The 12,370-nt window shown below is 32.3% G+C and overlaps 2 protein-coding genes across 5 annotated transcripts; one reads left to right on the top strand and one right to left on the bottom strand.

Moving 5' to 3' along the window:
• Nucleotides 1-527: 527 nt before the first annotated feature.
• LOC128894562 (WD repeat-containing protein 13-like) lies at nucleotides 528-3,052 on the top strand. The gene is made up of 4 exons (XM_054156394.1): nucleotides 528-1,131; nucleotides 1,198-1,871; nucleotides 2,075-2,367; nucleotides 2,458-3,052. Exons 1-4 carry the CDS (start codon nucleotides 1,050-1,052, stop codon nucleotides 2,702-2,704), a joined length of 1,296 nt encoding a protein of 431 aa, XP_054012369.1. The 5' UTR covers nucleotides 528-1,049; the 3' UTR covers nucleotides 2,705-3,052.
• On the bottom strand, nucleotides 3,017-11,520 carry LOC128894536 (uncharacterized). Of its 4 annotated transcripts, XM_054156325.1 has the most exons (9): nucleotides 10,845-11,513; nucleotides 10,624-10,766; nucleotides 10,505-10,528; nucleotides 6,613-9,989; nucleotides 5,996-6,533; nucleotides 5,678-5,935; nucleotides 5,271-5,397; nucleotides 5,106-5,177; nucleotides 3,017-5,022 (listed from the first exon to the last, which is right to left on the bottom strand). In XM_054156325.1, the coding sequence occupies exons 1-9, from the start codon at nucleotides 10,936-10,938 to the stop codon at nucleotides 4,493-4,495; spliced, it is 5,163 nt and encodes a 1,720-aa protein (XP_054012300.1). In that variant the 5' UTR covers nucleotides 10,939-11,513; the 3' UTR covers nucleotides 3,017-4,492. The 4 variants fall into 4 exon arrangements, 3 of the variants coding, with proteins under 3 accessions (XP_054012300.1, XP_054012301.1, XP_054012302.1); XM_054156326.1 differs by lacking the exon at nucleotides 10,505-10,528 and having other exon boundaries at nucleotides 10,845-11,514; XR_008461590.1 differs by lacking the exons at nucleotides 3,017-5,022; nucleotides 5,106-5,177 and adding an exon at nucleotides 5,494-5,589 and having other exon boundaries at nucleotides 5,295-5,397; nucleotides 10,845-11,520.
• Nucleotides 11,521-12,370: the final 850 nt, after the last annotated feature.

Below are 12,370 nucleotides of genomic sequence, written 5' to 3'. Positions count from 1 at the left end.
AATACCTGTTATTACACAATTTCTTTAAGTTTAGGATGATATTTATAAAATGTATATCCAAAAAATACGTTGTTTAATTATTTTCTAGAAATTACCAAAAACTAAAAACTACAACGAATGAAAATGTTCAAATTTAAAAACCAACGAAGCTATTAATAATTTTATAAATTAATTATTAATATTAATATTGACTTGATTAGACCTTAATGAAATTGTAGAAAATCCCACTTATTTTAAATCGCATAAGTATACAATGAAAGTTTCGTAATAAAACAGAATAGTAATTCTGTTATTCGTCTAAAAAATCTACCTGAATACCTATGGACCATTTACAAAATAGTGACAATAAACAATTTAAAGTGATAAGTAGTTCTTTAATATTACTCTAGGGTTTCATAGAATCTGTTTCACAATGTGGAACACTTATTTTTTAGATTCAGATAGAAAAATGTCTGTTATATTTTTAACTAAATAAAAAGTAGCATGAAATTATGAAGACAATAAAGAAAAAAAAATAATGAAGGTGAATCTAGGGTCTTCCATGAAGCTCTTTATTAGGTGCGCTTAGATATAATTACAAGTGGTTACATTTGATTCAATTTATAATTTTCGAAATACAAGCGAATAAATTTAAAATTTCGGACAATCATTACGAATAGCTTGCAAATGTATTTCTACAGACTTTCAAAATGTAATGACTGTGCGCATGTGATTATCAGAAGCTTTAATAAACATGCAGTTGACATTTGGTTGATATGAAAATGAATGAACGCAATAGAAAACTGACATAATGTGTTGTTTAAAGCAAATGATAAAGGAAATAAGAAAGAAACATACAGAAATAAGGAATGACAGTATTTCCTAAATTTTGTTCGGCGTAATAATTTTTACTATAAGTTTGTTTGGAAACAAAAAATAATCTAATAGGTTAGGTGTCAATATGTGCATAAACTTTGATTTCAATTAATGACGCATTATTTTTCGTGTAAATGATATTTACTAGTATTAGCCATATGACTCAATTCTATTAATTTTATATATCATATAAAATGGTTACTATGTGGCATCAACAAGTATTTGCTCTTGATGCTAAATATAATGGACAACGTGTAAATAAATTACCTACTTTGGGTATGTATGTGTTTTATTATTTAAAAAATTGCAATACATGGAAATTTAAAAGTAATAAAATTACAGGGATGCTTTATATTCGCCGTAGAAATCAATTACTAAAGGAAAAGTTTTGCAAGGATCCGAAAATGTGTGAAAACTATTTAAAGTTAAGATCAAAATTGTTATTTTTACGTTATGGTGAAAGCTTGGAACAAAATAGTCTTGGAAGTCACACAACGGAAGATGAGAAATCAGAAATTAAGACAAAACTTAGTAGTATACAACGTAAATCGATAGCAGAAAACTTTGCATTTGATGGAATGCATCATGTTTTTGATCAACATAATGCTCCTGTAGTAATGTTAAAATTTGCAAACAATAATAGATCAAAACTGTGTTGCGCATCACTAGATGGACTATTATCAATATGTGAAGCAATCAGTACACCACCGAAAGTCATAGCCTTATTAGAAGGTCACAAGAAAGGTGTTACTTCATTAGACTGGAGTATCAGTAATGATCTCATAGTTTCATCTTCTTTAGACGGCACTTTAAGACTTTGGAATGTTGCAACAGAAACTAGTCCAGATTGCTTACGAGTAGTTAATGACCAACAACGTGCAGAAGTTTTATGTTGTGGATTTATACCTGTAAATAATAATTTAGTTGTTGCTGGAAATTCCCATGGTCATGTACAAATTTTAAATATATCTACTGGTATATATACTCGAGGAGGATCTTGTAAAATTGGAGGAAAAGTTAGTTTCCTTTAACCATTAACCATAATATACATGCATAGAATAATTTTAATATAGATTATTAAACTATAGAATTTATTCTATTTATTTTTAAATTATAATCAGTTTTAGCCCATGACAAAATTTCATAAGTACTTCAATTTAATTTTTAAACAGTATATGCGTCTAGTACCGAAATTTTTAAATACTACACTTTGTTGTAGATCTTATCATTGACTTGTGAAGGTAGTGGTGGTTTAGTGATATGGGCTGGAAATGATAGAGGAATTATTATGTCATTTCAATTGGAACCAGGAACAGGTCGTTTAACAAAGTTACGAAGAGTACAGGAAATTGGTGGAATGATAACCAGTCTTTCTTGGCGTTCATGGTTTTCAAAGAATGCTCCATGGCCAGCACTTTTAGTGAGCAGTGCATGTAACGTAGTACTGTTGTATCATATCATTGATAATCAGGGCTCCTTATCTCTTTGGACCAAATATCCAATAAAACACAAGTAATATATAATTTGAATACTATTCACACTTTATAAAGCAATTTAGTTGGAATTACAACATATAAAATATAATTTTTCTATTCTTCATAGACATTATTTTGTGAGGTCTACATTTTGTCCACAAATGGAAGCGTGTTTAATAGCCTCTGGTTCCGAGGACGGTACAATCCATTTATTGGATTCAGCGAGAGAAGGCAAAGCAGCAAAAATTAATCGACTTCATGGTCATGCAACACCAACACTTGCTTTATGTTTTAATTACGATGAATCTCTTCTTGCATCTGCTGATTATCAGGGACTTATTATTTTATGGCGTAATCGTCAACGTCATATATAATCTTTAATGTAAAACAAAATGACATTATTAAAATAAACATCTTATAAAAACAATTGTTTTAAGTAAAGTATGTATAATAAAGTTTAAAGTAATCTTTATCTATTTTTCGGTTCTAAGTAAATTAATTACATTATCTATTTTTTATTCTGTAGAACATCAAATTTCAATTCAATCACTTTCTTCTAAAATAAATTAAAATTAATTAAAAGTAGTTAAAATTAATACATAACATTAAAATGCTTTTCATGTAGACATGTGGAATTGATAGTGGGTATGCATTAACGGTATGGGAAATAATAACAATGAAATGCATACTCTAAGCAAATAAATTTGTTCTGTATAACAATATATTAATTGTTCTCTATTAATACCCTATATGTTATAATGAGCACAGAGTTAGCAGTATCAATAATAATAATAATAATAATAATAATTGCAGTAGTAGTAAAAGTCGCATAATGATTGCTGTGCTTTTAACAGTAATTGTAGGATGTAAATTCTTACTTTCACATATCTTAATGAAATTATGTGTCGGTGCAAGTACCAAATATGTCAAATTATTTAAATTTTTTTTGTATATTTTTGATATTATTATAATCTATTTTGTTGTTATGCTATGATTTACTTGTGTTGTAATAATATTGAAAACTTCGAAAGATATTTTTTCGTGAAGATCGCGTAATATTAATGATTAACAATTATTAACATATCATTGGTATTTGTCACTCTCTTTGTAGCACGTATTCAAATAAATATTCACATTTCACGAATTCAATATTTAATACTATATTGACAATAAAGAATCCTTCCACGTGCTTTTATTACATTCCGTAAAATATCTACCGTGTGCAATTATTTTGTAAAAATTATCTAAACATTAAAAATTGTTGGAAATACTATATTTAATGCTTAAAAAGCATTATTTAAAAATATTAAAAAGCAAAGTGTGGTAAAGTACGCTAACATATTTTTAGTAAAACTTTTCTGAACTATTTTATCTAACAACCCAATAACGACTTGCCAAATGAACTGAAATATAGGTGCACATCTTGTATCCATTTCATTTCTAATAATAATAAAAACAATACATATTTATAAAAAAATTAGTTGTGCTTGAATTATTATACACATTATTGTTAAAACCTGATACTCGTTCACGATACCATCTCTTGTTTTACACTATAATACTTTTAGAGTAGAGAGCTGTTTTCTACTAATAATCTTAATATAATACAAAGAAAAATATCATATTTGAAGGTAACAATAATTGTAAAACAATATAGATAATTGTCATATCATCAATGAAACTAATAACATTAACTTATATAGGCACTAATCCTCGGGTGACGATCGTGTATCGAACAATGTTTAATAAATATTTACACGCGAAACGAAATCACTTAATAGTTTTGATGTAGTCTTTACAAATCGATTGTCTGGTATTCGATTTGATTAGCGATTACAATTTATGTTCTTTTATTGCCATGACGCTAATTGTATAAAAAATTATGTCAATATTAAGCTCTATTTATATCAATATATTCCTACATAACAAAGAAAAATTGTATGCTTCAATATATAATGATATAGATCATCGATTAAATCTCAGCCACAATAAAAATTTGCTACATCTTATTTACATGTACATTTTATGTATAATATTCGAGACTCATTTTTTAATGATCTCACTGAATAAAGTAGTCACTGTATTTTTGCAACGAAATTATTTCGGACGGACTTCAGCTAAATTATCTCTCTTAAAATTTTACCTATCAACTTTGCAATACGTTAGTCATGAATTAAAACACTGCACTTGTCCGTGGACTCAACTTTTTCCTGGTTATCACATTGGGCACTTTTTGAAGAAGCTGAATCAAGACTTCTCTCTTGTTGAGTATCTCGGAGAGGCACCGTTGGCAAAATATCATAGTTCAAGGAGTTTGGTAGGATACATTGGTCCTGTGTAAAATCTATACTTTCCGATGATTCGGGCTCCTCTTCTTTTTCATCCAATTGTTCAGTATCATCCTCTTGTATTTGTTTGACGGGAAAATAAGGCGTGCCATTTGTAGATAAATTTAACTTTAAACGATCTCTAGTGTGTCTTAATTCTCCTAATTGATGTTGTTGACCATGACCATAATCGTTTGATAATTCAATTCTACTTTGTTGTGTTCCTTGTTGACCGCCATCTACTTCGTCTTGATCTTTATTGGCAGATGTAGAAGCACCAGGAAAGAATTGACTTACGTATTTACTGTCACCAGTTTGAAATTGAAATGGACGATTTGAACTGCTCACAAAAAACTCTTCATTTCCTGCAATATGAAAATAAACACCATGGCACTATAAATAAAATTAATTAATCATATATTGTTTTTAAAGTAGTAGCAGAACATACCAGTATGGTTAGCATCATCATAGTCCAGGGGATATAAATCTAATCGTGGTTCATCTATCATTTCCTCCCAATCTAAAATAAATTATGATTGCATGACGTATGAATCCTACTGAATTATATTAATTGAATTAATTTTCAACATATTTTAAGTTACTGAGTATGTACCAGCATATGAAGTTGGTTCCCAGGTGGTAGTTGTTTCTCCTTGAATATCGGTAGCTAATGTTTCCTTTGGGTATTCGTATACGCAGTGATAACGTTGCTTCTTGAACCAAACACTCTTCTTTTGATCCTGGACAAATCGCACATTGTCGATCCGATAAAAATTGTTAAGTTATATCTATATTTAACATATATCTAATGTGTAAAAAGTACATTTGCTAAATACCTCAAATTAAATCTGCAATAGAAATATTCATGAGAAGGAGATTCAAATATATAAAATGTTCTATGTGCAAATAAATGATACACCTACCGATTCGTCCTAGCAGCAAAATTGAGGACAAGAAGTTATAAATGCTTATACTACATTTAAGAAAAAGTAGTCAAGATAATGCTATCATAAAGCTTACGCCAGATTTTAATGTTTTATCTGGAGATCGTAACGCGGAACGGCGGGGTGCTAACGTTGCATTCCAAGCTGATGGTGTGAATTCTTCCTCCTCCTCCTCCTCCTCCTCCTCCTCCTCTTCATCCTCCTCCTCATCCTCGCCCTCTTCTTCCTCTTCTGCATCCATTTCATCTTCAACATCAGCATCCACTGCTGTTCCTTCATTGTTACTCAGACTACTTCGAATTTGAACTTGCTCGACGTGTGGTTCAGTGTACCGCTATAGAATAATATAAAACAATTTTACCTGTCATATATATTTAGTACATCAAATAAATACCTTCCAAACAAATTCCCCAGAACTAGAACTGTTATCTTCGTCTTCGTCATCTTCTTCCTCCTCATCTTCCTCTTCTTCCTCTTCATCCTGACTGCCCCAACCATGCTCTGTTGCAAAACTCGTTGACATTAGATCATCTTCTAATGGTAGAGGTAATGGTAATGGAAAAGACGAAGGTAATTGTTGCCATTTAGATTCTTCTTCAGGACTTGGCAAAGGTGCTACTCCACTTGCGATCATGATATGTGATTTATCATCGCGGGAACGAATGACCGAACAATTATAATCCAAATTTTCTTCTTCAGAAAGATCACCATTGGTTGTATCTCGATCGTCATCCTGTAGCGTCTCTCCTAATCCTTCCAATAACATCATTTTATTTGTTCGAGTATCAACTAGCAATACATCATCTGATGATTGAGCAGATTCTTTTGAAGCAATTGATGTGTCTCTAGAATTAGATATAAGAGACTCTGAAGTAAGAGTACTTTCTCGTTCTTCTTGGATCGGGCTAAGTGGAGTACCGTACACGTTATACCTATATATAATACATAACAGTTTTTACTCAATACATTATGGTGTCTTGTAAAGATTATTATCTAAAACAATGAAAATACCTTATTGAAATACCCACTCCGCCGCTACCTTGATTTGACAATTCTTCATTATCATCATCATCATCCCATTGTTTATTGTCTATATCACTAGATGCAGATGGATTCTCATCATCGTCGTGAGACTCCAAAGGTTCTATGACTGACATCTGTGCACAAGGCAATTTTTCTCTAAGTTCGTTTCGAATTGCTGTTACAATCTCTTCCTCCATACCATATGATACATAAGAATTATCGCTACGTAAACTCATTGTAGAGCTATCGTCATCTTCAGTTTCATTTTCTCTTTCTTCAGTTTCATTCTCTTTTTCTTCAGTTTTATTTTCATTTTCATTTTCATTTTCGTTTTCGTTTTCGTTTTCATTTTCATTTTCGTTTTCATTTTCATTTTCATTTTCATTTTCATTTTCATTTTCATTTTCATTTTCATTTTCATTTTCATTTTCATTTTCATTTTCATTTTCATTTTCATTTTCATTTTCATTTTCATTTTCATTTTCATTTTCATTTTCATTTTGTAAACTTTGTTCCGATTCTTGATTCTTACAAGAACTTTTGGTGTTTACTAATATATCATTCTGAGCTGAATCTTTGTGTTGGAAAATCGAGGTAATGGCACTTGGATCTTTTAATTCAATCTTTTCTTCATTTTCAATTACATTTTCTCTCTGAGTTTCTTTCTCATCTTCTGACATTGGTTTCACAATATCATTTTCTGTTGACTGTACATTATAAATACAACTTTCATCATCCCTTGTTTCATCTACAGTATCTACAGTTTGGATAGAACCAGATTCCTCTTCATTTACATTAAGAACTTCGTTTTCTGTACACTTAATCGAGGATAAGTTTTCTGTTCCTTTTTCAGAGTCTTGTAATGTTGCATAATACTCAGCATCAAGAATTGTATCTAATTCAAACAAAACCTGTAACTGCTGTTCTTCGGTACATAACGGTACAGCTGTTGTAGAATCATTACTAGAAGATAAAGGAGCCAAAGATGGACAAATATTCTCTTCTTCCTCGCAAGATTCTTTATCTCTAAAACCAGAGTCAGAGCTTTGCTCATCATCAGGAGTGGATAATTGTTTTCTTTCTTCCTCATCATCGTTCGGTAAACACCTTCGATCTATGTCCATTTCTTCTCCATTAGAAAATTCATCATCTGCATTATACGCAGAATGTTTTATACCAGATTGTGATGTATCTGGTGTAGATACGGTAGTTACAATTAGTTCTGGCATACTACTGCTCTGTTGCTCAGATGATGATTCTATACATTCATTGAATTCGCCTTCATACAAGAAACCAGGTACTTTCTTTTCTAAAGCAGAATCCAGTGCATGATTCCAAAGTTCAACATCGACTAAGTTGTTTTCATTTGTCTCAAAATTAATTGAAAAATTATTAGAGAAGCAAGTATTGTTTTCATGCTTAGATACAGCATTAAATTGAGATTCATTATTTTGTTTTAACATTTCAAAAGAAGATGTATTATCATCAGGTACAAAGCGAAGAAGAGGAAGATTAGGATCTCCTTTTGATAAAAGCCTTAATACATGTTTATCATTACGAGTTTCTGTGCTTGTACTTGCAACGGGTGTAGTATCAGTTTCTATAGTAGATTCTTTATCATTTAATGATAACCTTAAGATTGGCGTTTGATCCTGATCTGTAGTTAATGTCAGTAGTTTTGGCCGTTCCGAATTATCTAACATTTTGATCTTACTAGAAGTGTTATTTGGCAAAGGGTCTCGTAACTTTCTCAATGCTTCATCAAATTCATCTCTATGAGTACTATGTCTAAGATCACTATCACTACCAGTAGCAGGCAATTTTTTCTTTGCATGCTTTTCTGATACTTGAGCTCCCATTGATAATTCTGCATCAGAATCAAGATCGATATGTACAAGCACCATTAAATCGGTAACAGATTTAGATTTTTGCTTTACTTTTTCAGTATAAACTCCTTTTTCAATTCGTCCCTTCCAACTTTCTTCTTCAGTTTCGGAACCAGACTCATGATGAACCATAATATTTTTAACATGTGGTACATTTTTCACTAGTTCACCTGGCCCAAGCCGAAATGTTGATTGACGAGGCGTATCATCGATAATAGTAGTCCAGTAATCTGAATCAATACTCCCTCTGAGATCCTGCAAGCTAGCGCTGCGAACATTTTTAGTTACATTAACACGTAATTTCTCCCATCTTTGTTCAAAGTCCAAATACTCTGTTTGATTGCTCAGAAGAAGTTGCTTCACCTCATCCAAATTCGATCTTTTCTGTGGATTTAAATTCAAACATAAATGAATTGCTTGGATTATATTTGATGGACAATTTTCTAGATAGGTTTGCAACACTTGTGTACCATTTGGCAAGAGATCAGTTCTAAGAGATAACAACATCTGAATTACTTGCTCATCGCTTTTATCATTGAATGGTCTACTTCCCCATGTAGCAATCTCCCAAAGAAAAATAGCATAACTCCACATATTTGCTTGAGATGTTATCTCTCGTGTTTCAATAGTGGTATCGGTACATTCTATGCTTTCCGGTGCTGACCATCTAATAGGCAATGCACGATCTCCAACCACGTAATAATCTTCAGGATATTTTTCTACACCTGTTCCATAATCTCCCAATTTTGCTGATAAATCCGATGCCACCAAACAATTTCTAGCAGATAAATCTGTGTGTACAAATCCATGATTATGCATATGTTTCAAACCAGTTGCGATATCTAGTGCCATTCGAACGGGGATATTTTCTTTGTTAAGAGCTTCTTGTGATTTTAGATCATGATTTGATAGCAAAAAACCTTTGAGGTCACCTACTGAACATGATTCAAATAGTAATAGGTATGGGTCAGTTTCTAAGCAAAAACCCAGTAGAGTCAAAACATTTTGATGTTGCAGTTTTAAATATGGTGTAGCTTCGCCAAGGAACCAAGCTTTCTCTTTCGAAGTAGCGTCCTCTGTAAGTATTCTTACGACAACACCACCATTTTTTGAAGTTCTGTTACACCCTTCTAAATCAGCTCGACCCTCTACAACTTTTCCAAACCAACCATGACCAATCTCTCTTAAATATTTTAACTTTTCTCTTGGTATAGATAACTCCTGTGCATCGAACCATTCACGACAAGCTTCTGGGAGAGTATTAGAATCGGAATCGTGTTCTTCAAAAAACGATGTTGATAGTGGCAATGGTTTAAGTTTTGGAGAATTTTTAGATCCAGATATAATATGGTCTACAGCTATAGGTTCGAACTGTACTCTGTCTGCAACAGCTAACATATGTGGAACATCTAACTCTAAACCTTCAACTGAGTGGTCAAATGTTGATTCCTGTTCAATGGTGTTCCCATCTTTGAATTCCTAAAACATAAAAAGATGGTAATATTCTCCAAATTATTTTACTAAAACGTGAAAAATTAAAATACATTTAGTATAAAATAATGTTACATATACATGTGTAGATAATTACTAATGTTGGCCATCAATAATGACATATATTTTACTACTTGTAAACAGTAAACATGCAACTGTGGTGAAATATTAAAAAAAAATACAGCAAAGCTTATTGTATGTTCACTAGTTTTCTTCAAAATAATATATAGTTAAATTGTTTCTATTTGTATTTAGAAATAATAAATTTTGAAACAATGAACTATCAATATGTGACTCTTTCTATAAGAATATAGAAATTAAACATTAACTAAAGGTATTTTTTAATTCTTATTTGAATGATTCTTCTGTTGCTCATCTTTTTATTTTAGCTTTAGCATTCAAATAAAGAGAGTCATTGTTAAATTAAAAAAGTTCCTTAATATTTTTTCTAACAATACTGTTCTAAACTTCTTAGTTCAAACGGTTCGTAGCATCAAAGTTACCTGCTTGGACTTTTCTGCTTTGTCCTACAATTAGAAACGTATAAATCATTGTTAAGACGATGAGTAACCATAATGACTTTTATTTGTTACATATAATACAATGATTGATAATAAATTACCTGAAATCCTTTAGGTCGTCTAGGTCTTCGACAACAAAGACATCCGACTAAGGTAAACGCTGTAGCAGTCAGGCTTAGAAGTCCAATCGTATATTGTATCCAGTATCGTTCCCATTTCGATGAAGTATAGATATGTGGAAAATCTATCAAGAGTAAAATAACCTCTCAGTCATTGTATGTTATTAAAATACATGTTGATAACAGACGATTAAATTCAGTACCTGCACGTACTGAAGACGATACAGGATAGGCGGTGAGTGTCGGTAGACCCGCCCAAAACAGCCAACATATCCAGCATAATATGATATCCAACATCGCGCATTGAAGCTCTTTAATGATGATCACAATCCACTTAAGTCATTCTTAAAGATTTAGAATCCCTCGAGACGGTGCGCAATTGTTAAAGCCGAACGATTTATTAAGTCGTAATACGTTCCAATTTTACGACACACATATCACAACTTTCAGTAATCTCATATTTTTACGTCTACACTTTATTGGAAACTAGCTTCGGTCGTACGGAATGTTGTTGAATGACTTTGTCACGGCAATGATAAAATGTTGCAACAATATGTAAAACAGAAATACACGTTTCTTAGGGAAACCACCTGGGCCAAGCATGATACGTATCGTGAAACGGATACAATACAATCGGCTACGGTCCGGTTAAAAGGTAGGTGTAAAATCACCACGCTTGCCAAACCCAGTTCTATTCTTGCCCCTCTATTCTCTCTGTTGCTCTCTTTCTACTTCCAATACACTAATATGCATATATATACTCTGGCTAGACGATTGCTCCAGTCTGACATTTTGATTAGCGCCACATCATATGCATAAATGCATTTGACTGTACAGTTGACTCAAGAGTGCAGTCGAGTACATAGTTCCTCGAACAAATATAATTAAACGAATGACTAACTAAATCTTTACTTTTCTTTATCACGAACGTAGTAAATATAGAAAATCTATGTATAATAAATTAATTTAACGATAGTTGAATAAAGTACCAAGGATTACTATTTCTTAGAAATACTGGACAGATGTTGCAGTGCCTTATGCGATCAGACATAATTTACTAGATGTTACATGCAACTCATAGGACTGAATTGAACTGATTATAATTTAGTCTAATAAGTATTATATAATGATTAATGCATAATTAGATGCACTAAACAAGAAAACATAATGTTAACAGATGGGATGATTAATCTTCAAATTACTATTTACTAGATATTTTAATTCATATGAAATAGAGTATCACTCGTGGAGCAATAATGATAGCAAGATTGTAAAAGAAAGTGGAGCAAAAGTAGACACTTTAATGTCTGACCGGGTGTCAGAATTTCTGAGACGCGGCTGTACAGGGTGTCCCAAAAATGTTGTAATACCTTGAAAGAAGTGGTTCAGAGGGTGATTTGAAACAACTTTTTCCTTAGCGAAAATATCGTCCGAGGTTTCATCGAGGAGATATTAACGGAAAACACTGACCAATTAGAGCGCGGGTATACCGTTGGAGCGGCCGCGGTAGCGAAGGCTACGAGCTAAACGACCGCGCTTATACGCGAACAAGTGACTCGACGTGCATCGAAGGACATTGACGCGGCTGCTTAGCATGTAGCCTTCGCTACCGCGGCCGCTTCAACGGTATACCCGCGCTCTGATTGGTCAGTGTTTTCCGTTAATATCTCCTCAACGAAGTCTCGGACAATATTTTCGTTAAGGAAAAAATTGTTTCAAATCACCCTCC

Source organism: Hylaeus anthracinus, unplaced genomic scaffold (genome assembly GCF_026225885.1).
Source record: "Hylaeus anthracinus isolate JK02 unplaced genomic scaffold, UHH_iyHylAnth1.0_haploid 4, whole genome shotgun sequence".
NCBI classification, from domain to species: Eukaryota; Metazoa; Arthropoda; class Insecta; order Hymenoptera; family Colletidae; genus Hylaeus; species Hylaeus anthracinus.
The sequence above is the reverse complement of the archived record's forward strand: the minus strand, read 5'-3'. Positions and strand labels throughout refer to the sequence as shown.

Coding starts and splice junctions, on each gene's coding strand:
- LOC128894562 (XM_054156394.1), top strand. CDS start 1,050: ATGGTTACTATGTGGCATCAACAAGTATTTGCTCTTGATGCTAAATAT. Junction 1,132..1,197: donor AAATAAATTACCTACTTTGG/GTATGTATGTGT, acceptor ATAAAATTACAG/GGATGCTTTATATTCGCCGT. Junction 1,872..2,074: donor CTTGTAAAATTGGAGGAAAA/GTTAGTTTCCTT, acceptor ACTTTGTTGTAG/ATCTTATCATTGACTTGTGA.
- LOC128894536 (XM_054156325.1), bottom strand. CDS start 10,938: ATGTTGGATATCATATTATGCTGGATATGTTGGCTGTTTTGGGCGGGT. Junction 10,529..10,623: donor GACGACCTAAAGGATTTCAG/GTAATTTATTAT, acceptor TTCTAATTGTAG/GACAAAGCAGAAAAGTCCAA. Junction 5,023..5,105: donor TGATGATGCTAACCATACTG/GTATGTTCTGCT, acceptor TTCATATTGCAG/GAAATGAAGAGTTTTTTGTG.